This window comes from Eutrema salsugineum, unplaced genomic scaffold (assembly GCF_000478725.1).
Source record: "Eutrema salsugineum unplaced genomic scaffold, Eutsalg1_0 scaffold_9, whole genome shotgun sequence".
Classification (NCBI taxonomy): Eukaryota; Viridiplantae; Streptophyta; class Magnoliopsida; order Brassicales; family Brassicaceae; genus Eutrema; species Eutrema salsugineum.
In genome coordinates, this window is record NW_006256342.1 from 254,156 (window position 1) to 278,026 (window position 23,871).

Below are 23,871 nucleotides of genomic sequence, written 5' to 3' on the forward strand. Positions count from 1 at the left end.
ACCTCTTATTATCTAATCTAAAGAAGTGATGAGTCGAATGTCCAAAATTTTTTGAGTAAAAAAATGGAAGTTGTTATTGATATAAGCTCGCACTGCTAGAAAATGAAAAAAGAAATGACCAAATCAGCCACAAACAAACAAGTTGATACTAGTGAAACAGTTTCAATTTTCCAAAATTATCTGGTGTTGAATCCCCTTTTAGGTTCGCCACTGCTTACAACTCCAAACATTTTCTGATCCACACTTCTCCCAAAAATTTCATTAAAACTCCAGTTTCCATTCGCGTCTGCAACAACGGAACGTCCGTTTTTTGGAAATTATCTTCTGGGTTGATTTGCTTCTTATTGATAAACATTCTTCAGGTTGAGACGGAGAGGCTCTTGAATGCTTCTAGCTGTCCATCGCTCAACTCAGTCTGACCCATTGGATGGTTTGGAGCTTCGCCATTTTCATTGCTCTTGCGAGATGAGTTGTACACTGAATCAGGCATCAGAGAGCTGCGCTTGCCTTCAAAGTGAGTTGAACAAGGAAAATACTCGGCGCAGCGTGATTTCCATCCTGCAATTGGGGGAAAGTCATATTGGTGTACATAACTGAAACAGCCAAAGTGAAGATATTATTCAATGCTTACTGGAGGCAGCTTCCGAGTCAAGGAGAACTGTGTCTAGGAGCTTATGAACTGCTATACAGTCTTTGAGTTTCCATTCTCTTGCTGCTCCTAGAGCTCCATTTCTTCAAATATACAGCCGATGTTAAACATACGACAAATCAGAGAACAGAGAGAGAACCAAGTAAGCTTAAGGTAAATATGATTCGAGGAGCATTACGTTTGAACCACTTTATTAGTCGAGTCTTCGATTATTTTGATAGCCTCAGCTTTCTTGCTTGGATCCAAAACGTAGAGCATTTCTGCATATGCAGCTCTGTGCACCAACGAATCTGCGGAATTGAAATGCAAATGTTACCATAAGACACTGTATTATCTCCTTGAGGGTATATGTAATAAGTTTGATATGCACCTTCGTGTCTACCAAGAAACTCTTTGTTTGCCTCCATTAGTGATTTATTCTGCAATTGACTAGAATTGCAAACGAATGGAAAAATTATTACACAACAGATATACAAAAGTAACAGTAAGAATGGATAATAGTTTGACTAGTCACCTGATTGATGGGCGCTCAGCCTCTAGGACGCTCCAACGAAGCTTCTCAGATTCAGTTGTTGGAGCACTTGTCGATCCTGTCTTGAGAAAGAATTTTACCTGCCATCAAATTTCAAAAGCATATAGACCACCGAAATGAACACATTTCTAGCCAAACAACAGTTATTATCTCTTCTCTCCTTTGCATGATTAAGCAAGCCTTAGAATATCACAAGTAGCACAGATTTCATACCAGGGAACGATGTGAATCAGGGTTCTCCGCGTCCAATTTAAGCAATTGCTTGACAGCCTGAAGAATGAAAAATGAGACGGCAAAGCCCATAGATTACTTGAACAAAGCATATAATAGAAACATGATAGATCAGCTCTAATTTTGAATAGGATCACAAGACAATAAATTAGTTACCTGGAATGCAAGCAGAAACTTTTGTTTTCTCATATTAACCTCAAAAGAAAGCAGATGAGTCTCCAAAGAATTAGGTGAATGCTTCTGGAGTAGTCTCAAGTACTTTGAAGCCTCTGCCATTGGCTCTTCCACCTGTACAGATTTAAGTTTTCCAGTAAGCCATTGATAAAGTTAATACTCATAGTACAATATTATGTCGAAGACAACAATTCATCTGACGAATCAAGCAAACAACAACCTGAATTAGCTTTTGCCCATGAGGATCCGGATCTACAGGTTTCACACTTCGTTTTCCAGACTTAGAGACACCAGTGGCAGTTGATTCTTCACTCTTACTCTCAGCTTCCTGAAACGAAGAAGACAACTCTTAAGCCACCTAAGTTCCAATTAACTTGACAAACACTGACAACACTTACTTTCTTAGCTCGGGCTTCTGCCTTTTTCTGCTTCTTGATTTTCTTCTTCTGAGCAGGAGCCAACTTTGACATTTCATCTTCTTCCGCAGTTGACTTGGGAGAATCATGCAATTTCAGGTAGCACCTGAACAAAGAGGCAACTGTGACTACATTTCGATGGGATATACACGCATTCATACAGTAGATAATGTAGTTGAATTACATTTGTGAAACAAAGAGTTTACCTGATAGCTCTGATTGCTGCTTTGTGAAAATATGGGAATGAGTGCAGTCGATCTTGGAACTTAAGCATGTCAACATATGACCGCAAAGTCATTTTCCGTAAGCAATACGAGTGGAAATCAAATTGATCCTCAGTAATGTCAGAATAGTGTTTCTCCACAGCCAAAAACTTCTTCAGGGCACGTCCAAGATCACCTTGACGGAAGTAGCTATCTCCAGATGCAAGATCATACCTTTTACGAAACGAGATCAAAGGACAGCTATCAGAAAGGCATCTGAAATGTCAAATTTTACATTAAAAAAACTAATCAGGCTCTACAGAGCCGTACCACATGCACTGCATGTCATGAAGATTGTTGAGTTGATCCCCCTCTTTTGTAAATAAAACAGCAGTTTTTTCAGCCAAGGTCACCTTCACCAAAAAAATTCACAGAATAAAAAAACTAGTGCTGAGGCAGAACATCTACGGACATCGATCACAACAATATAATATGAACAAAACCGAGATGTAAACCTGATCTGCTTGCAGCATACGCTTAACGCATTCACTGTTTATATAGCGATCTGCTAAGTCCATGCATCTAGCTTCATCGGCAAGTGCAGCAGCAGCAGTCAAGTCTCCTGCATGCTTCATTATTCGGCTCTGTTGAGAGAAACCAATACAAGGGTTAAGAAGATACAAGAATCCTCATACAAAAAAGATAGCTTGAACGGAGTACAAAAATTATACAAAGGCTGTTAACAATCGCTATAACTAAAGAAGTTCAAACCCGCCACCCTGTCAATAAAGTTATCAAATGTGCAGGGAACAATACCGACATATACCAAAAACTAATGGATCAAAATCTTATAATTTTTGGCCAGCGATAAACAAGGATACCTTAACAGAGTACAGATCAATCACTGTCGGCGTATGAGCAATGGCCTCATCAATTTTACCAAGGGCAACATCATACTGACCACGCTTGTCATAATGCTGCATTATGAAAAATATGTATCATGATAAGATACAAAACTTCAACAGAAAAGCTAATAATTAGAGAGAAAAATAAAGACAGATAGCAAAAGTGAACCTGAGCCAAGAAAAACAATGTCCACAATAGTGTTGATGGGGGCTCTTTCACATCGCTGCATCAATTAAGAATTAATCAAAACCTTTGATTGATCAAATCACTAACTTTAAGAACATTTCAGTGTTATTTTAGTATACGATAAGACCATATATCATAGACAACGTCAATTTAGTGAACACTACAATAAGAAATTCAGTTACATACCTTCCTGGGTAACTTCCAGTAGTCCTAATCGAATGTTCCATCTCAACAACTAATTGCTCCAATATATCAGGCTGAATAACAAAATAGAATTAAGAACATATATGGCAAAATAAAATGAAGCTTCAATGAAATTTGCAACAGCATGCTCAAGGACAAATCAGGAACACTAACCTTGCGAGGGTGATCATACAGAGAAGAGAGATCAGAAAATAATGAAGGAACACCCTGAGACAAGCATCATGATATATAAGAATCATATTCTATTAGAGCATTCTGTAAACGAAGAGACTCAGGGGCGAGAAAAGATACCTTCGTCAACAGAGGTTTAATGTACTTTGCTACAGCCTCCTTAAAGTTTTCATCTTGCAGAAAATCTAATGGTATCCTCTGAAAAAGTGGAAATAGAAAATAATTCAACCCCAGCCGTCAAATTCACGACTCAGCGACCAAAAAATATCAAAGAGAACGACATGGGTAACCAATAGTTCCCTATAAAGTAGAAGGATATTAAAAATGTATGTCACTACGAGCACTGATCTGCATTTTCTCACCTTAACAGCGGATGACCAAGTGAACTGTTCACTTAGAGACTGGTACAAGGCATTTAACTTCTCAATCTGGTCAAGCGAATATTGACCACTTTCTGAATACAATTCAAGACATTTTTGGAGGCCTTCATAATATCTGAAAAAGTAAGGAATGCACGTTTTACTTGTTTACAAGAATTGATAGTACGCAAAAATATATAGAAGCATTTCAGAGTGTCATAGGGAAAGACTGACAATTTTTATGCAAAAGTTAATGAAGCAGAGCAAACAGGCGTGAAAATAGAGAAACAACTAATATCTCTGGACTGACTTGGAAGTGAAAGGAAAAAAACCTGTAATTGTCAGGGTTCATGGAAAGCAACACCCTGTAGAGTTTCTTGGCTTCTTCTAGACGACCAAGCTTTGACAAGAGAGATACCTCTTGTTCTTTGTATGACAGCTTATCAACCTAAATTCAGCCACACGTGAAATGTTCAATCCACTATATTTGTGAATCCTCTGATCCAAAATATATTCAACTATCAGCTTCAAGGACTTACAATTTTCGACTCTTTTTTGTGCAATTCCTCGAGAGCTTTGTCAAAAGAACCGCTCTCCTCAAGCAAGGAAACCTGGAAGAAAAAAATCCAGTTGAGATTTCCTGCCATGGTTTTCCAGAGGAAAAAGCCTAGAGAGATTACAGTCAAGGTATGATACTTGTTAAAAAAATTGCTTGATACCTTGTACAGAATCATTTCAGTGTGTTCACATAGCTCGTTCTCAGGAGGATAATCATCCTCTAAGGTGCCTTCAAACGCTTCCAAAATTTCAACAGCTTTAGAAGCACTGATTTTAAGAAAAATAAAACAAGTTAAGAGATCAAGGTGAGCTCTTGTCAAAAGAAAAATATTTTTTGGCTGATTGGCAAGGCATACAATTCTACTGAATGTTTGTTCATTGGTATATTATTGCCTAAAATTCAGACGTAAAATTCTACCAACAAAGGTGTACACTATTTACTTCGTAAAATGTCTACAATTGCAAATTATATAAATACACCAGAGTATTAACCAGCTAGCTAAGATTTCAGGGCTTAAGGACCATAACATACTTCGCGTTTAAATGCTGGGAGACTGCAAAGCCAATCCAGTTCATTCGGTGATTAGGCTTCAACGTCAACAGCTGCTGCCTGGTCTCCACAAAACCGGATAAGTCCCGCATTTGTGCCTAAGAATAAAAAATGGATGCAACAAGATAATTTGTTGAAAGCATCAACAGAGAGATTAGCACTGGAACGAGCTTACAAAAGGAATAGTGATAAAAGTACGAATTGCCATGAACTTTAAGAATGAAACATCCAATTTGCACACCTAATAACTCTCCTCAGTCCATTCCCATAATTACCTGCAAGAGTGAGAGGTCTCTGAGTATTTCAAGGTTATCAGGATCTATTCTAAGAGCATTTCGGTAGCATTTGATGGCCTCTCTATACTCTCTGTCTGACCGGTAAAGGAGACCAAACACATGCCAGCAAACATGGCTTTTGATGTCATTCTGCACGAAAAAATAAAGAGTATCGATACCATGTCTGAAATTAACGATTGATGATAGGATCATTCAATAGCATAATTGAACCTTCACTCCAAGCCGAACAAGCTCATATGCTTCAGTTTTTCGGTCCATACAGTTTAGAGTCAGTCCTTTCATTGATAAAGTCTCTGAAAGCACAAAGAATAAAAGCAAAAGGTCTTAAAAGATGGAAAAGCTTAATTAGAGGGATGAAAAATAATGCAGTCAAGAAAGAACTTCGTTTAACGCAAAACAGAACAGATCTCAACTAACAAAAATAAACAATACCAAGCATCCCCTTTGCTTCAGTACATGATCATACACTACAACCTTATACATACACTACAGGCTACATCTCCTTTGTTTATTTGATTCATTAGGAACAAAGAAAATTACGTGAATTTCCTAATGGAGGTTCATTCTTAAACTACGTACAAGACACCCAAACACCTACAAGACGAGATACAAGCCGTTTGACTTTGATCTCAAATGATGTAGTAAACTCCATAGAGTTGGAAATTGAGATAGCAATGAGATATTAGCATTAAATCACAAAACAATAGAAGGAGGGTTTTGGAGTAATGATAAAAGAAAACGCACCCCCATGATCAGGAAACTTTTTTAATATGGCATCAGCTGCCTTCAGTCCCTTCTTGTACTGCTTAGTCTCATAAGATTTCTGCATTATAAGATCAGTCAGATTAAATTTACGTGATATATTTACTAAAACACTTCAGAAAAATACACAAACGATAGAATTAATATGAACTATCAAATGCCAAAGTAGACTTTAGGAAGATGACTAAGACTGAATTATTATTAACTAGTTTGCCGAGAAGTGTGAGAAGAACCGGAGCGCTTATTTAGTTTCTTGAAGGTAATATAAAAGACGACGCATCTGCCGTGATTTGTTTGTTGTAACAACAGTTTGCTAAAGGCATAATCATTCATAAACACTGAATGATGCATATAACCTATGGAAACCATGTGAAGTAGAAAAAGAGTATCCTTAAAGCTTAATTTTCGTGTTCCTCAAAGTAAATAAAGAATCCCTAAGCTTAAAACTCATCTCAGCAGATCCTAGGCGAGCCAGAAGCGATCAAGGTCATTAGAGTTTACCAATAGCAGGATAGTTAGTCAACGTAATTGAGACTAAGAACTTAACACATCAAATTTTACGGGGAAAATACACACACATTAGGCACCAAAGCTCCACGTAGTTTACTTGTCATGTCAACGAATTTCTAAAATTGACGGTTAACTTAATTTAGGGTTTAGCAAAGCAGAAACAAAAGTCAATCGTATTCCAACTTTTTTCTGCTAGAAACATCACATCGGCTACTAAAAGACAAGGGAAAAACTGTGAGACAAACAGAGAGAATCGGAAACGTACGACGATGAGCTTGAAGAGGTTGGCCTCTTTAGGAGGAAGTGAAGCCCCCATTTTCTTGCGCTACTGAGAGAGCTCACGAAGAAGAAGAAAGAAAGATGTTCTTCGCGAGTTCGACAGGGGGAGCGAGGTGGGCGTACTATCCGCTTCAACCCTACTGCGGAACAAAGAAGACACAACTGAGAAGACAACACTCCATAAAGGGTATAAAATTAGGGTCTGTCTTCAATCTTCATCTATCCTAAACCCAATCGGTTCGCGTTTCCGGTTTAAATTCGTCTCTTCCGGTTGGCATAAATAAAGCTGTTTTAGACCGGTTCAAATTTTTTGAGAAAGTCAACCACCACTGTGACCAATATTCAGCTAGATCTGAAGTTCTGAACCTAATCGACCGAATCAAAAATATATAAACCGATCAATTCAAACAGTAAAGAATAACCGAATCCAGACCAGTCTATAAGTAGAAAGTAATCAAAATTTTAGTTTTTAATTAGCAACATTCTTTAATCGAACCGAACAAACCGAATAAGCAAACGTCTTGTGCTCTTTCGCATGCAAGCAAAATGAAACAAGTTTTGATCTAAAGAGACTCTGTAGAAACGTTCCTGTAAGCAAGTTCGATCTCTTCTTCAGTCATTTCAACGGTCTCATCACTATCGTATCCAGAAGCAACCCGCGATGTCCCTTTGCTTTTTGTTCCCGATGATTCTTCTTCCCCCGGTTTTGCTAGCTCAGTCTCGTAAATCTTTTTCCACGACTTTGCTTGTTTGCAAAGTTCATCCTTTGATGCTGTGCAGTTTTCTTTTTTATAAGAAGACTCGATCTTTCCAAGCTCCTTCACTACGCGAGGGACAAAGCTCCACAGCTCCGTAACTGAACCAATGTCCTAAAGTAAGAACATTAGGAGGACCAGTTCAGATTCTTTGATTCAACAAATGATCTTCTCAAAGAAAGTTTATCAGAGCTCTAGAATTGTACCCAAGCTGCGATTGATAAACCAGGCTATTATTGTTCAAACAGACAAACCTGCTTCTGCTCAAGAGAATCTATGGCGTCTTGTAAACAGGTTAAGACTCCTTCTGCAGCTATTAGCTTGATCTCGCCGGGTTCTGGCTGTTACAATGGTTAGACCGAAGAAACAGTGAAACAAGTATTTTTAGAATAAAGAAGATAAATAAACCCCCCCTTACTTTCTCCTCCTGACTCTCTAGCCATGAGACAGTTTGAGTTAGGTCATCCCTTGCCCATTTCTTCACCTCGGTAACAGAAAATGGCTCTTTCACAATATTGCAAGCTGGTCTATTCTGTGAATACAGAAATAAATAGTCAAAAACCATTGGTTGGAGCAAAATATGGTTCCCTTTGTTTAACCATTGTAAGAATTAGAAAGACCTTGGATGAAGAAGATTGCGTTCCCCTTGTTTCTGGTTTTTTCTCTACTTGCTTCTCTGGCTTTATGGACAGCTGTTTTTTCTTTTCTGGAAGACAATCAAGTAAGCTTCACAAGGTCAGATAAATATTGAAGTGGACCAGGGCAATTCGGAAAGCTATTATCTTGTTCATCATTTAACCAACTGATATTAATGAACCTCAGGAGACAAGGAGATAGCTTAAACAATCTAAAGTTTTTCCAATATGTTCTTTTTTATACCTCGAATAGTATCTTGGGTAACAGTGTTTTTCCTCCATGGATTTCCAGCATGCATAAGGTATTGCTCAATATCCACCAACTTCTTCTGCGTATAACACTCAGTTATCCATTCCTGAAGACAGTTCAAAAACATATAAAACATCAGCAGAAAGTAGAAATTCAATTAGAGATTGGGTAACTTAGGAAAGTGAGGGAGGTAAACCTTTGAGACAATTGTTCCACAGTTGGTTTCAACTTGACGAAACTTTGGAGTGTTAGGAAAAGCGCAGATCAATAACGTAGAGTCAGAGTTCCAGTCAGGTTGATATGTGGCTCCCATTGCCAAGGCCTGTGACCTTAGTGTACTCCTCTCAGGATTAACAAAGCCTGAAAGCACAAAAACAACTCCTTCCTGCACAGTTTAAATCTTCAACTCAATCACAAAAGCATATGAACTAACATGACAGCTAAAATTTGTATAGTTCCAAGAACTCCGGTATAGGGCACACAGACCATAAGTTTAGAGAAATCCGTGGTATTTGAACTTGGCTCAGGTGGTAACATCTTCCTGTGTTCGGAGTTGTTGGAAGGTACATTTCTATTCTTCTGCTCTTTACTCTGGTTAATCTGCTTATCGGCTTCATCCTTAGGCTTCTTACTAAGAGAATTACTCGGACTAGTATCAGGAGGATCTCTTGAACTCATCCAAGAAGGAAGATTTCGCTTTTGAGACATCTTGACTTTGACACTACAGAGAATACGCTAGAACAAGACAAGTGGCTTCGGATATACTATCTTAAACCTAAGCAATGTAGTTACTCGGGCAGGTATTGCATCTAGCAAAACGCAAAGCCAGAGACAAAAACGGTGCAAAACCTGCAAATAAGGGCGAAAAATGTAAAGCAGTCCTTGGAAAATCAACGAAATAATTTCTTCAAAAAGATTTTTTTTAAAAAAATCAAATCGTATTAAGGGATCACAAAAACAAAACAAGGGTTTTGCTTCATAGATTCCAAAAGCGAAGAATCACAGAAGTTAGTAGCACTAAATTGGATTTCAGGTATGAATTAGAATTCGAGTTCAGATCGAATTAAGAAGAGAAACAAAGGGAAGTGGAAAAGAAAGCCATTGAAGTATTGAACAGAAACATCGCCAAGTTCCTTTTACAAAACCCTCGAAAGCTAACTATATTCATCATATCCATGAACATAAAGGAGAAACTTAAGCAGAAAGCGATGAACCTTAGGCGCAGCGTGATTATTCTTCGCCCACCGATAGCATCCGACTCTGTCAATTTCTCACAGTGTCAACGTTATACGGAAGCCGGCCGGTGTTCGAGAAATTAATAAACAAAAGCTATCTATTGAAAACTTAACAAATGAAACCGTAAGCAAAGGTGGACGTGCCGGAGTGGTTATCGGGCATGACTAGAAATCATGTGGGCTCTGCCCGCGCAGGTTCGAATCCTGCCGTTCACGTTTTCTTTTTTTTGCTCCGACTCTGCCGTTCACGTTTTTACTGATTTGCCCTTTTTAGTTTTATCCCTCTGTGCTTTTACATAAGCAAAACAGTTTTCCTTTTAGCATTGTTCCATCTCACTCGAATTGAGCTGGGAATGTAGATAGAGATTCAACCAAATTATATAAGTGGAATGCAAGCAAAAAGTAAATAATTTATGATCTATGTGAATGAATGAATGACCCAAATCATGACTCGGCACACAAGGGCAAATGATCCCAAAAAAATCAAGCATGTGTTTTACCAAAATCATCCTAAGCCAATTAGGACAAGTTAAGTTCATATACTACATTCTTCCTCGTTTCAGCTTTTTTTTTTAAGGTTTGTCAACTATTATTGGCAAAAAATATGAACCCCCAGCCAAGAACGAAACAAGTAAGCCGCACAACTTAAAAAAAAAAGTAAGCCGCACAAATTGAAGATGATGAAACCATTTGTATCCCATTAAAAGTAATTAATAGCTACAATTAATGAGCTCGTTGAATTAGACACGATGCACTGAAGAAGCTTTACAAAGCGAGGGAACATCCTTTTTTTTATCTCTCTGAAATCTTATGCTTGTCCACATGATCATTTCTATGTCATCATGTCATGTCCCAGATTTTAAGCCATCGACAAAACCCTCATTTGCTCTTCTCATCTGTCTCTCGTTTTGCAATTCTGTGGTCAAAGTTCTAGAACACAAGTTTGTGAATACCACTGAGTCAAAACATGTCAATGTCTAACTTAAAATTGCTTTAACATTCCCTTCTTTAACCGCAAACTGTTAATGACTTTTGAAGTCGATCGATCCCGAGATTTCAGGGTTTTTTTCTACATAGAGTAATAGTAAGCCAGCGTCAGTCGTCACGAGCCATGCACGTGGCTAGTGAGTGAGTTATGCTTATAGAAAAGTAAAATGTCATATGCCCGCTTTTCTCGCTTGACTTTGGGAATGTTCGTTTGACCGTCGTTCGCTTGTTCGACGCTAATAACTACAATAAATGTGTTTTATGAGCTAAACATCTGTTTATTTACCGTTTTTCACTCTTGCTTCGAGTCACTTTAGCCCAAGTGTATTGGGGTATTTTGACATCCCGATTTTCTTCCTTCATTACCATTTAAAATAATAAATCACATTGTCAAACTTTTTCCCTGAAAGTGAACCAAACAAAGTGTATAATGGCCTTAGTCTATGTTAACAAGCAAAGATCAATAATAAATAGAGAAGAAAGTCATTTAGACTTGGCCTGTCTTAAATTTCACCCTCGAAGGTAACTGACTTTTAAAAAATCAAAGGTGATACTGATATAGGATGATCCGTTGATGTCCAGGATAAAAATAAGTAATTGTTCAGCGCACTTTAAAAAGAAAAAGAAAAGAGAAAAGATACAATTACTGGCCGTAGAAGATAGAAAACACACGTCAGCAACTGGATAACCATTATAATTCATAATGGATAAAAAGGACGTAAAATACCTAAGGAAATTAAATGAGAGCTTATCCTCTACGAGCTTTTTATTTGATGTCGACCGCATAAATATCCAATTCCATTTCTTCTCTCGCGTAGTAAATTACTGTTATGTACTCTATATAGGCAATTCATGTCTTCGTAACAATCTGATTTCTATATGATACACTTGGACAGCTTAAGTTTACAAAATAATCATGAATATTACAATCTAAAGTCAATGATAACCAGTCAAATTAACTAATTCCTCCCCTACGTTCTCAACTTACGATTTGCCCGATTATTTCATTATTTTCTGTTTTTTATTCAACGGCTTGGCGAATTTTCTTGTGAAAATACCTTTAAAGAAACATGAATTGACCAATGGAAAAAAGTTTTGAAATTTCGACAAGAGCATTCATTATGTGGCTCCCAGCAATGCATTACAAGTCTATTACTAATTTACTATCTGCGAAGAAACGGATTATTTCCGTCGTTTTATTGTTTTGATTTATCAAAGAGCCATCCGACGAATCAACGACTGTTTTCTCCTTAAGGATGTCGACGCCCTGTCGTTTACTTGTTGTCGACCTTTTTTAGTCATTCGGACGCCGTGCCGTTTTCGTTTTCTCCGAGTTCAACCTTTTCTCGTTTTTTTATTCTGTAACATCTCAACCTTTACTCGTTTTGCTTCCCTTTGTCTTCACGTCACAGTTTATATTAGTTATTAACTTATTATACCCACAGTATGACGAATTGGATACTTCTTTCTTTTTGCCTATATATTTTTCATACATCACACTTCGATTATTTTTTCCCAGTTATTTATTACCTGTTGGATATTATATAAAAAACAGATAAGATTGGATAACGTATAGAGACACATTTTAATACTGTTTATAGAAAGACTTCAGCCTACAACAAATCAAAATAAGGGAAATTTTAACGTTTCTGCGAAAATTTTAATGTTTCTTTGAAAATTTTGTATGCAAATAATATATCAACACAGTGAAAAATACTATTTTTACTTTCGAAATTGTTGCACGCTTTATGTATTTCCCAAAATCCCAGTTACATTTATATACAATAACATGTTATGGATGCATAATCATAAAATCATTTAGTTTAAATAACTAAGTATTTAATACGCTAATAATGTTTTCAGCTTTATACATGTCACATGTGGCGGACACTAGAACTAGTCCAAGTTGCATGGAACATGCTGCTTCCCCGAATAATTTATTTTTCAATCTTGAACAGTTTGAAAAGTAGTGTATAATATTACACAATATATATATATATATAAATCTCTATACGTTACGGATTAAAATACAAAGCACTAAATGATTTGGTTAATTCACAGACTTCAAATTGAAGGAACGCTTATGTAGTCAAACTACCGTTTCGTTGTGTCATTCACTTGAATCAGCTCGAGAAAAGATCTTTTATAATAACAAAACTAAAAATCACGATGACGATCATAACTACATTTATGAAAAAAAAGTTTTGTTCGTTGGTGTGAATCGTGTGATACATTAGTGATAGTTTGACGATGTCAAGTATTAATGCTTTAGGTTTATTAAAAAATCCGATGAATAAACTATTCAATAATTACATTTAGTTTTAAAAATTAAACGTATTATGATAAAAGTTTAGTTATCCCTAGCTCAATGCCGTGCTTAGATCTATGATGGTTTTAGACGAACTAAAAAAATGTGGCCCTTATAAAAAAAAGATTAGTATTAAATATCGTCTCAAACGTACACAAAATAATAATAATAATAACTGAAACTATAAAATTTCTAAAACATATTTTTTTCTTTTTTTTCCCAGAAAATTATTTACCAAATTCACATTATTTTAGCCACAAATCAGACGGTTATGTAAGTGTAAATGGAACTGGTTGACAATCCGGTCGAATTTTTAGAAACCAAAGAAAAAAAACCAATTAAAATTTTGCAAATCAGTGGTTAAACCGATAGATTCAGTCAAATCCAAACTCAAACTTTGTTTGAAAGTTAGTTTTTAAGCTAAAAAAATTTAATTGATGTTGCTACTTATATTGAAGAAAAATTATAAGCCTCCTCATTTAGATATCGATGTGGGATTTTTTTTAATTATGCGTGTTTCAACTTTTTAATTAAATTTTTTTTTTTACTTTCCTTTGTTATTTATGAATATCCATAAAAATAAATATCAATAATAATAATACTAGTACAGTATATGGGCTTATCTCAAAGAAATAATCCAAAAATATTTACCTTATTAACTATATATATGAACTATTTAATAAAATTGTGGCCCTAATTTTTTTTCAATTTTGGTGACTTTAGGCTAATGCCTAACTCACAAGACATGAGGCACGACTCTGCCTTAGCTTATTATTTTGAAAATGCCCTAGCTTATTATTTTGAAAATGGTATTATAGTAGATTTAAATAACAAATCCAATAATCAATTGTTATGGCCAACAGAAGTAGCCACACATGTACAGATCATAAGGGGAACAAAAAACTGATCAAATAATTTATATCAAAAAAATATAATATAGATTCGGGGGGAAATATAGAGGAAAGACTCCAGCACAATAGCTTTTTAGCTGGAAGTCGGATTCGTTATTTTTCTATTTCGTATAATATAAATTACTTTTCAGATGCTATTTCTATGTGTATGTGTTCCAGACATGAATATATGGAATCATTTTTGTAATATTGCGTATGTTTTTCATAGTTGTATAGTTTTCTTTTGTTTGCCATTGTACTTCTTTGTTGTAGAGTTACTTTCATCCCTGTATTTTCTAAAACCAATGTCTGCATCTCATATTGTCATCTATGTATCAAATCTCTGATCACAAGGAAAAAGTTGTTACAAAAATAATTAATTAGGAATATTTTCTGTAGTGTTTTTTGGGAATTTTTGTATACGAGTATACTAATTTATTGTAGTCGTGTATGTTCAGTACACATATTTTATTCTACAAGCCATGTTGGTTAAAATAAGAGATTGATATTTTACAAAGCGAAAGGGTGTGATCCAATTAATATTTAATATGAGAAAGGAAAGGGTGTGATCAAGAATCTAGATTCAGAGGTACATTCAGAAGGTACAATCTTTAAAGTGTAAGTGATAAGTTTTACCTTCCCTTAACGATAATTTATTTTCTTAATTATAGATATTTATTTTCGGCTAGATCTTACTTTCTATTTTCGACTTAAAGAATATATACAGTAGCACGAAAACGAAATAAATATAAAAATGCCAAAATGTCTTTAAATAATATGTGCTAGATCACATCTTTTTATCGCGCTAATTGGGATTTGAACGCTTGGAATATCACGAAAACGAAAATATATTTTCAAATAAAATTGAAATATCACATCCTTCAACTTGTCCCAAATGATTCAAAGTAGGCCTGAATTTTTAGGAAAGGATAACCCGTCCCGTCCCGTATCCGTTCCGAAATTCCCGAATTTTTCGGGATTGAAAATAATATTTAAATAGGTAAGGAAAAGGGTAGGGACAGGAATGGATTACCCGAACTTCCCGTTGGATAATTATATAAAGTAAAATTTTAGAGATTTCGGTTATTTGAAATTAATAATAAATAATGATTTTTCTAATTTATTAATAAATAATAATTAAAAAAAACAAAATTTGATTTTAATCTAATTATCTGAATTATCTGTAATTTTTCCCGTCTCTTTCCCGTTTTTTTCCCGTTTATATTTTATTTTGGGATTGTCTGGGAAGTATGTTTGGATTCCTGAATTTTCCGTTCCCGTCCCATACCCGTAAATTTTCCTCCCATTATTTTGTGGAAATACTTTGGATAGTATATTCAAATTCCCGAAATTCTCATTCTCATCCCCTACCAGTCAATTCCCGTCCCAATTCCCAAAAAATTTCAGGCCTAATTCAAAGTCTCCATCTCTTCGATCACACAACCTTACAAACCATTAACCGAATGTCCACACTCACTTCAATTTTTATTTTTTTTAAACATAATTATAATAATAATAAAATTTGTTTTTTCGGCAAAATAACAATAATAAAATAACTTCACAAATTATAGTTTAAAAAAAAAACAAAAAAATTTCACGAACTAACAGACAAAGACAAAAATCTCGAATTATTGTTAACCCATAAGAAAAGATATGAATGAATCAACGAGTTTCTAGAAACACTTATCTTCGAATATCTATAAAGCAGCACACTCTCCTCTTTTCCCTTCATCATCTTCAACCTTCTCATAATCCACTTCCTTTTTTTTTTTCACTCAAACTGTTACATCTCTCACTCTTTTAAAGCTTCAGCCTTTCCTTTTCTTTTTGTTTTTCATCTCCTCAAAAAAAAAAAAATAGTAATAATAATAATTAAAGGAAGAAGAGGTTCAATCTTTGATAATTAGGCGATGGAACTTATCCCTAATCTTCCCGACGACGTTGCTCGCGAGTGTCTCCTACGTACCTCCTACAAACAATTCCCTGTAATCGCCTCCGTTTGCAAAGGCTGGAACTGTGAAGTGTCTCTCTCTCAGTTTTTCCAGCAACGGAAAGCTTCAGGGCATAGCCAAGAGCTTCTTATCCTGTCACAAGCCCGGGTCGACCCTGACCGAGAATCCGGATCCGGAAAGAATTTCGCCACGCCGGTATATTGGCTCGCTGTTCTCGAGTCCGGGTCGGGTCTTTGGACGGAGCTTCCTCCGATTCCGGGTCAATCCAACGGGCTACCTCTGTTTTGTAGACTGGTCTCCGTCGGGTCGGATCTTGTTGTTTTGGGTGGGCTCGACCCGGTTACATGGCAGGCCTCTGATTCGGTCTTCGTCTTCAGTTTTCTCACCTCCAAATGGCGTGTGGGGGCAGCCATGCCAGGTGTACGGAGATCCTTCTTCGGATGCGCTTCAGATTCTGATCGGACGGTGTTGGTTGCGGGCGGGCATGACGAAGAGAAGCAAGCGCTGACATCAGCAATTTGTTATGACGTGGCAGAAGACAAGTGGGCGCTTTTACCTGATATGGCACGGGAACGAGACGAATGCAAAGCGATATTCCACGCTGGCAGATTCCACGTCATCAGTGGATACGCCACGGAGGAACAGGGCCGGTTCAGTAAAACCGTTGAATCGTTTGACGTGTCCACGTGGCAATGGGGTCCACAGACGGAGGACTTCCTCGACACCGGCGATACAGTTAGTCCTCCGATCTGCGCCGCCGGTGAAAACGGAGATCTGTACGCTTGCTGGCGTGGCGATTTGATGATGCTGAGAGATGACACATGGCAAAAGGTGGGCCAGATCCCTGCTGATGTGTACAATGTGGCATACGTGGGGGTGAGGTCCGGGAACCTGATTGTGATCGGCAACGGCAAAGCTTTGGTTGGTTACGGTGAAGCCACTGTTGGGTATACCTGTGATTTAAGTAGCTTTCGGTGGGTAAAATTGGAAACAAATTTTGGTCATGTTCAAGCTGGTTGCTTCTTGGAGGTCTAATGAAAAACTCAAATCTTCAGAGTTTGGATCTATATCCCAACAATTTAGTCGGTTTTATCGTTTGTTAATCTTAAAAAAGAAAGAAAATTAGTTCTGGGAATGTAAATATGTATTCTATTAATCTTATATGATATGGTATTTATTCATTTACTGAATATTTATTTATGCTATTTATGGTTGACCTGTGTATAATAGTTGGAAACAAACAAAAAAAAACTTACAGAACATTTGTCTACACAAAACTTCTATGAAAGTTAATAGATCCTAAGATCGTGGTATTCAATATGAAGAATTTGAATAGGTTAACTAGAGTAAACCCAAAATATGTTTCTATTGTAGGCCCAAAAAACCAAATTTTGTTCGATGATGTCTTTAACAAATGAACGGCTAGGATTTGAGCAGAGGTTTGAAATTTGGATTACACCTGAGGGGCAGAGTTCGAAGATAGACTGACAACTGACTTTAAAGAGAGATGCAGAGACACCCTCTGTTACAAGTAACATCTATTTAATTTTTTCAACTTTTTTATAAATACGTTAAATGCATTTTTATTAATATAGCAAGACCATTGAATCGGAGCCGTTGGATCTGCAGAGGAAATAGACGCCGCTTCATTCTGCGTCACAGCTTTGTCATTAAATCCAACGGCTGGCAGCTTTATGACAATTGACACACACACACACGGAAAAAAATTAAAAATTAAATTAAATGAAGCACTCTCATCAGTTATCACACCACAAAGAATTTAGCTAATTTACTTTCTTCCTTAAGAAAAGGTCAACACATTTTTGTAAATACAATGAAAATGTAGGCTATTTCGAACAAAAAAAACAAAAAAAACGTAGGCTATTTTTCGGTTTCCCGACATCTAGGCTATCTATTCATTCACCTCATACATGCATCAACTTGTTCTTAACTCTTAGGAAAAACAATGTTTGATAATATCAGACGTGCCACTAATGTAAAGAAAAAATGGAGATGTAATTAATCAATTTGATTGTAGTTAATCTTCCAAACTACGCAGCGTGCGTTTTTGGATCCCACGTATTACTACTCGTTGAGGCTTTAAATCAAAATGATGTCTTCCTTGAATAATGTATGTAATTGCCGCGTAAGGAAAACCATAGAATACTAAGATTTTTTTATATTCTAATGGAAGTGGAGTACACGCGCTAGAATAGTTGACCCTAATGAAGGAAGGATGATACTGATAGGGAAAAAAAATAAGAAGAAGTCTAAAGGGTTAATTAAAAACAAACAGATACTAGGCCCTAACAAAAATAGTAAAAAGGAACAGCAATATCACGTGTCACCAACTTAGGATTAATAGCCTAAACTCAAATTACGATTAATAATAAATAGCTCTGATTTATGAGTTGCAATAATCATCTTCATCAATCGGGTGATTAGTGCCGTTAGGAGAACGAAGAGGAAACAAAGGCAAAAGCTCCGGTGCTGGCTCGGCGCCGCTTCTCGGACTCGGAAGGAAGTAGAACCCTTTCTCGGCGATGGCTTTTTGCTCTTCCTTGTCCGGCGGCGCGTGGTGACCCTCACGCGCTGAATGCGGACTCACGCGCGCCCAGAAGGGATCGAGGTGAGAGACGGGAGAGACGAGGTATCCTCGGTGGAAATGGCTGCTGAAAGAGTCGTTGGTGATGTTGTTGAGCTTCAGCTCCATTTTCTTGGAGGATGACTGACGGCGTTCGTGGAGCTTAAACGCCGGTTTCTTTGGTGTTAAAGGAAGCTTCTGTTGTGCGGCGGAGACGACGGAGGCGGAGAGTTCCGGTGGTGCTGCTCCCGTTAGTTTTTGGACGATGTTTCGGAAATTGGAGGGATCTGCTTGAACGAACATTGTGTTCGGGTCGGTGGCATAGCTCGGCGAGTGGTTCTGGTTCTGGTGGCTCATGGTGGTGGAGATGATGTATCAAGTTAAAACCTTTGTGTTGGAAGAAGAAGAAGAAGAAGAAGAAGAAGAAGCGTGTTTTGCTTTTGTCTAAAAGACATTCGTCTGCCTACTTCGCAATTATTTAAAGAAGACCGTCTTCTTGTGTGTGTGTGTTTCTTTTTCCTTTTTACATTTTTGCCAACATATTAAATGTAGTAATCTAAAAAGTTTCTAATATGTTTGACTTTGCACGTCTAGAATTTTTAGTTGATAAGTTGACTAAAATTAATCGTTTTTTGTGTTTGTTAATAATTCACTAAAATATATGATTCGGACACGGACTTGACCCTTTTCTAGATGATTATAATGTTATATATCGTCAACCCTAATTGTTTTGTTTGCTGCCAACATGTTATGTTAATCAGAAAATTAATCCACAAATGAATACAACCATTCCACAGAAGAAATTGTTATCAATTTAGTACCTGAGGAGCGAGAATTTTATTAATCTATCTGATAATGAAAAATAGCCGGTTCATTGTCCTCAATATCCCACCTCTAGTCTAATATTTCACACTCGATTCCCTTCTTCTTCTTCGAAGAAAAAAAACCATTGTTTATCATAATTTTTTTTATAACGGATTTTTATCATAAATTATTTAAACGTGGTTGATCAATTGATATGTAATACAAAAAGCATAAGGAAAAGACATACTAGACAGTCAATGTTAGTAATATCGTAATGGCAACAACTAACGAGATCCTGAGAGTGTGAAATGGAGTAGTAAGTATAATTATCACACTCATAATATAATTTTCGAATTTTTGAATCCCCAAAAGAAATAAATGCAATGACGAGAAGTGCATCAGAACTTCTCCTACAATATTTATGGGGATTCAAATTTTGAAAAGTAACAGATTAAATGAATTTAGACGATAGCTATAAAACCCGTACATCGTTGAGTATACAAGCCATGTTGGCCTTTTATTTGCTAAAGATTGTAACTAAGTTTACTTCTTCTGCCCGGGAAAAAAGTTTCTTACCTCACATTTTATATTGACAAAGAAATAGGAATGTTCAAATTACAAAAATGATTTGAACAATTAAAAAGAAAAATAATGGCCTTTAGGTTGCGTGAAGGAAGTAGGGAAAAAGCGAAGATTTTTTTTTTTCTTTCACACCTCACGTTTTTCTTCAATCCTTCCCTCTGCTTTCATTTTAAGTCTTTGAACTTTTTGTTGTGTTTCCATTGAAACCTTATCTATTGTGTTTTCTTGAATCTTGACTTCTTGAGTAATTAGCCATCAAGATAACATCCATACTTATGCCAATATATCTCTTTAACCAAAAAGAAGTCACTCAGCACTACAATAGCCTGAATGAGTTTCAACAACAGGATCTCTCATCATGTCATGTGTTATTCTGATGCAGTCTCACTTCCAACAGACTTAAACATTTATTAATCAGTTTCAAATACTCTTTGTTTAATGAACATAATATTAGACGTAGTGTGGACAACTGTGAGAAAGACAATGAGGTTTTAGGGAATTCCAAGTTTTCAAATAGAGAGATCAGCAAGGTCGAATGTTCTCTCCACCGCTTTGCACCATGACTGCACTTTCTTCTTCCTGATTTCTTCTTCCATAGCTGGTCTGAAAACTCTGGAGTTCTTGGCCTTCTCTCCTGACTCGAATATGTCTTCTTCCTTCCAGAACCCCACGGCCAGTCCAGCTGCATACGCTGCTCCTAGTGCTGTTGTCTCTATGTCCACAGGTCTCACCACCGGGCTTCCCATCAAATCAGCCTGCAATGTTTTTTGAGCCAGAAATTGAGTTTTAATGTTCTATAATCAATCATCAGATTTCGTGCGAGAACAAAAAACTACAGGAGAGATACCATACCTGAATCTGCATGAGAAGGTTGTTAGCCGAGGCACCACCATCCACTCTAAGCAAGAACTCCCCTTTCTCGTTATCTAGAGAACCCTTTTCACCGGCATCTTTGTTCATAGAGTCGAGAACGTCTTTTACTTGGAAACACATGCTCTCCAGCACAGCCCTTGCAATGTGAGACTTGTTTGTGAACCTCGTGATTCCGATGCAGACACCACGAGCGTCTTCCCTCCACCAAGGCGCAAACAAACCGTTAAACGCTGGCACAAAGTACACTCCTCCGGTTGACTCCACCATCGCTGCCAGGTCCTCGATTTCACTTGCTTTCTTTATGATCCCGAGGCTGTCTCTTAGCCACTGAACAGCAGCTCCTGCTATAGCTATCGAACCCTCGAGAGCATAGTTTGTCTTCGCTTGTGGCCCGAGCTTGTAGGCCAGCGTGGTCAGAAGTCCATGCCCTGACTTGATCGGCACTTCTCCTGTGTTGAGAAGGATGAAAGCGCCAGTGCCATAAGTACTCTTGGCCTCGCCTTTCTTGCAAGCTTGTCCCAGCATTGCAGCGTGTTGGTCGCCAAGACATCCAGCAATCTTGATACCAGGAATGGGCCAGCCTTTGCAGATTTCTCCAATGACTTCAGAATTGCTTACGATCTTGGGCAAGATTTCAGCTGGAATCCCAAGAGTCTTGAGAGTGTTGTCGTCCCAGTCTAAGGTGTTGAGGTTCATGAGCATTGTGCGAGACGCGTTGGTGACATCAGTGACATGAAGGCCGCCGTTTGCACCTCCAGTCATGTTCCAGATGAGCCATGTGTCGATTGTGCCAAAGATGGCATCTCCTTTCTTGATACCGTCTTGGACAGCATCCACATTCTCCATCAGCCAAAGCAGCTTCATCGCAGAGAAGTAGGTGCTAATGGGCAAGCCACAGGACTCTACAAAATGGGACCTTCCACCTGATAGTTCTTTCTCTAGTCTCCTGTGAAGATCACACACACACACACACACACACAATAAAAAGAAGAGAGGTTCTCATTATCAGATAAATCACCAAACCAAGATCAAGTTAAGACAGAGCAGAGCAGAGAATGTAATGAGGTACCTGCAGATGGAGCTGGTGCGAGCATCCATCCAGACAATAGCTTTGTGAAGAGGGAGTCCAGTGGATTTGCTCCAAACGACGGTCGTCTCTCTCTGATCCGTGAGACCAATGGCCTTCAAGCCACCGTCGACGTTGTGTCCATCGGCTGTCGCTTTGTCCAGAGCCTTTGCAATGCAAACTTTCACACTTTCCAGTATCTCCATTGGATCGTGTTCCACCCATCTTCATTCCCCACAATCACGAAAACGTAATATCGATCGGTTTCAAAATCCACGTAAATTAAACAAACAAGAGACGTGATGATATATATGTGCATCAAATCAACACCAAACAAGAGCACGGATTAAGAAAAAGGAATTAAAAAAGAAATTTTTTTTACAGACAGCTCAAAAATGTAATTTTGGAAATACGAACAGTAAAATTTGGTCCAATAAGAGAAGATCGGGATCATCGGACCATAACAAGTCTCACCTACTTCTTGTCAGAGTAATCAAAGAAGAAGAAGAAAAAAAGGTAAAACAAGAAAGGGTGAGAGAGAGAGGGATTACCCAGCTTCGGGATAGAACTGGGTGAACTCGACTTGATGAGAAGCAACGGCACGAGCATCGTGATCGTAAATGATGAATCTTGTGCTCGTCGTTCCTTGATCGATTGATCCAATGAAACCTTTTTCCCCTGCCATTTCTTTTTTTTTTCTCGTTAGGTGCAGAGAATAATGAATGCTTTCTTTTTCTTTTTTATCTTCTCTCGAGAGAGAGGCAATTAAGAATTAGGATTGAAGAGGAAGAAGAAGAAGAAGGAGATAAAATAATGACAAGAGAAATGGGAACTGATATATAGAAAGCTGAATCGAGAGTCAGAGTTTTTTTGGAAACTTCACCGTTTTTTATTTTTTTATCCATTTACGTATTTACTCCAGCGGATGCTGATGTATTAATTAATTATGGTTTCTATTGGTGGATGGTCAGGATTATCATACCATCCTACTTAAATTCAGCCCCATCTGCCACGTGGTTTGTCTACCATTGGACGATTTTGTAACCGTTTCTATCGTTGACTTTGAATAACTCCTTATCTCTGTTCACAATTATTGTTAAAAGTTTATATAACTACTTATATTTAGAAAAAGATATGGATAGTGTGGATAGATTATTACTATATATAAAAATATATGAGGTTTATCTACTAGTAATAATATTTTTTATTAGTACTGGTCTGGAAATAATATACCTAAATTTGGTGAGCTGATTTACCAATGTAAACTGTGGTCCGAGTAGGATTGAATATTGCCCGCTTCTTCTAACTATTACAGTTTGCTTCCTTAAATTACATGTCCACCATGTTAAAGACCAAACCAAAAAATTATTAGAAGTTAATTTCCTGATTTACCGGATGTCTGCAACTAACAATGGGAGCCGTCCATGGGTCCTGCTTCACACGCTGAACAATTTATTACACTATTTCTACCAATATTTGATTCAATATATCAAAGTTTGGAAAAAAAATCAGATCACATTGCTGTATTATTGAGAAGCTTATACGTCATTGAAAAAGAAGTTCGTTCGGAATTAAGAACTATGTGATGTAACATTTGAGATTCAGTCATCAAAGCAAACATTTGAGGATAAATGTCAAACCAACTTGTTGAGTCCATGTGTTAGTGTTTTCTGCTGGCATAGTTCACCAAAAATTTGATGAACTAAATTTACCAATAATATAAAGCATGCATTAATGCAAATTTGTAGCCATGTAGGTCGGGTCGATTATGAATATGTTACCAAGTGAAAACTGATTGCAATTATTGTTCCTTCGAATTGATATGATATAGTACCTGGAGAACGGTTTTTTTTTTTTTTTTTTTGTGACAACTCTTCTCAGCTGGATTCTACGTTAATATATATCATATGTCCTTGATTTTTTGTTTTTTTGTTTTTTTTGTTTAATCATTTTATGGATACAGT

The 23,871-nt window shown here is 37.1% G+C and overlaps 5 protein-coding genes and 1 non-coding gene across 6 annotated transcripts; 2 read left to right on the plus strand and 4 right to left on the minus strand.

Moving 5' to 3' along the window:
* Positions 1-33: 33 nt before the first annotated feature.
* Positions 34-7,157, minus strand: LOC18008963 (N-terminal acetyltransferase A complex auxiliary subunit NAA15). The gene is made up of 26 exons (XM_006389728.2): positions 6,973-7,157; positions 6,180-6,258; positions 5,646-5,728; positions 5,415-5,564; positions 5,122-5,237; positions 4,751-4,856; positions 4,571-4,642; positions 4,364-4,479; positions 4,035-4,167; positions 3,793-3,870; positions 3,655-3,708; positions 3,484-3,554; positions 3,280-3,334; positions 3,087-3,182; positions 2,721-2,849; positions 2,536-2,618; positions 2,209-2,439; positions 1,985-2,108; positions 1,807-1,914; positions 1,569-1,700; positions 1,395-1,451; positions 1,164-1,261; positions 1,020-1,078; positions 828-939; positions 632-732; positions 34-558 (listed from the first exon to the last, which is right to left on the minus strand). Exons 1-26 carry the CDS (start codon positions 7,021-7,023, stop codon positions 359-361), a joined length of 2,694 nt encoding a protein of 897 aa, XP_006389790.1. The 5' UTR covers positions 7,024-7,157; the 3' UTR covers positions 34-358.
* A 204-nt stretch (positions 7,158-7,361) lies between these two features.
* On the minus strand, positions 7,362-9,996 carry LOC18008291 (DNA-repair protein XRCC1). Its single transcript, XM_006389730.2, has 8 exons — positions 9,841-9,996; positions 9,113-9,475; positions 8,823-9,011; positions 8,621-8,732; positions 8,362-8,447; positions 8,160-8,273; positions 7,996-8,082; positions 7,362-7,855 (listed from the first exon to the last, which is right to left on the minus strand). Exons 2-8 carry the CDS (start codon positions 9,332-9,334, stop codon positions 7,550-7,552), a joined length of 1,116 nt encoding a protein of 371 aa, XP_006389792.1. The 5' UTR covers positions 9,335-9,475; positions 9,841-9,996; the 3' UTR covers positions 7,362-7,549.
* TRNAS-AGA lies at positions 9,996-10,077 on the plus strand. The gene has a single exon. It is a non-coding gene; the product is annotated as a tRNA-Ser (tRNA).
* A 5,738-nt stretch (positions 10,078-15,815) lies between these two features.
* On the plus strand, positions 15,816-17,181 carry LOC18008137 (F-box/kelch-repeat protein At1g80440). Its single transcript, XM_006389731.2, has one exon. It carries the CDS (start codon positions 15,957-15,959, stop codon positions 17,031-17,033), a length of 1,077 nt encoding a protein of 358 aa, XP_006389793.1. The 5' UTR covers positions 15,816-15,956; the 3' UTR covers positions 17,034-17,181.
* Positions 17,182-17,868: 687 nt separating this feature from the next.
* Positions 17,869-19,072, minus strand: LOC18008282 (VQ motif-containing protein 11). The gene has a single exon (XM_006389732.2). The coding sequence runs from the start codon at positions 18,937-18,939 to the stop codon at positions 18,403-18,405; it is 537 nt and encodes a 178-aa protein (XP_006389794.1). The 5' UTR covers positions 18,940-19,072; the 3' UTR covers positions 17,869-18,402.
* A 1,284-nt stretch (positions 19,073-20,356) lies between these two features.
* Positions 20,357-22,729, minus strand: LOC18007851 (glycerol kinase). Its single transcript, XM_006389733.2, has 4 exons — positions 22,459-22,729; positions 21,911-22,132; positions 20,821-21,787; positions 20,357-20,723 (listed from the first exon to the last, which is right to left on the minus strand). The coding sequence occupies exons 1-4, from the start codon at positions 22,590-22,592 to the stop codon at positions 20,478-20,480; spliced, it is 1,569 nt and encodes a 522-aa protein (XP_006389795.1). The 5' UTR covers positions 22,593-22,729; the 3' UTR covers positions 20,357-20,477.
* Between the last annotated feature and the right edge of the window lie 1,142 nt (positions 22,730-23,871).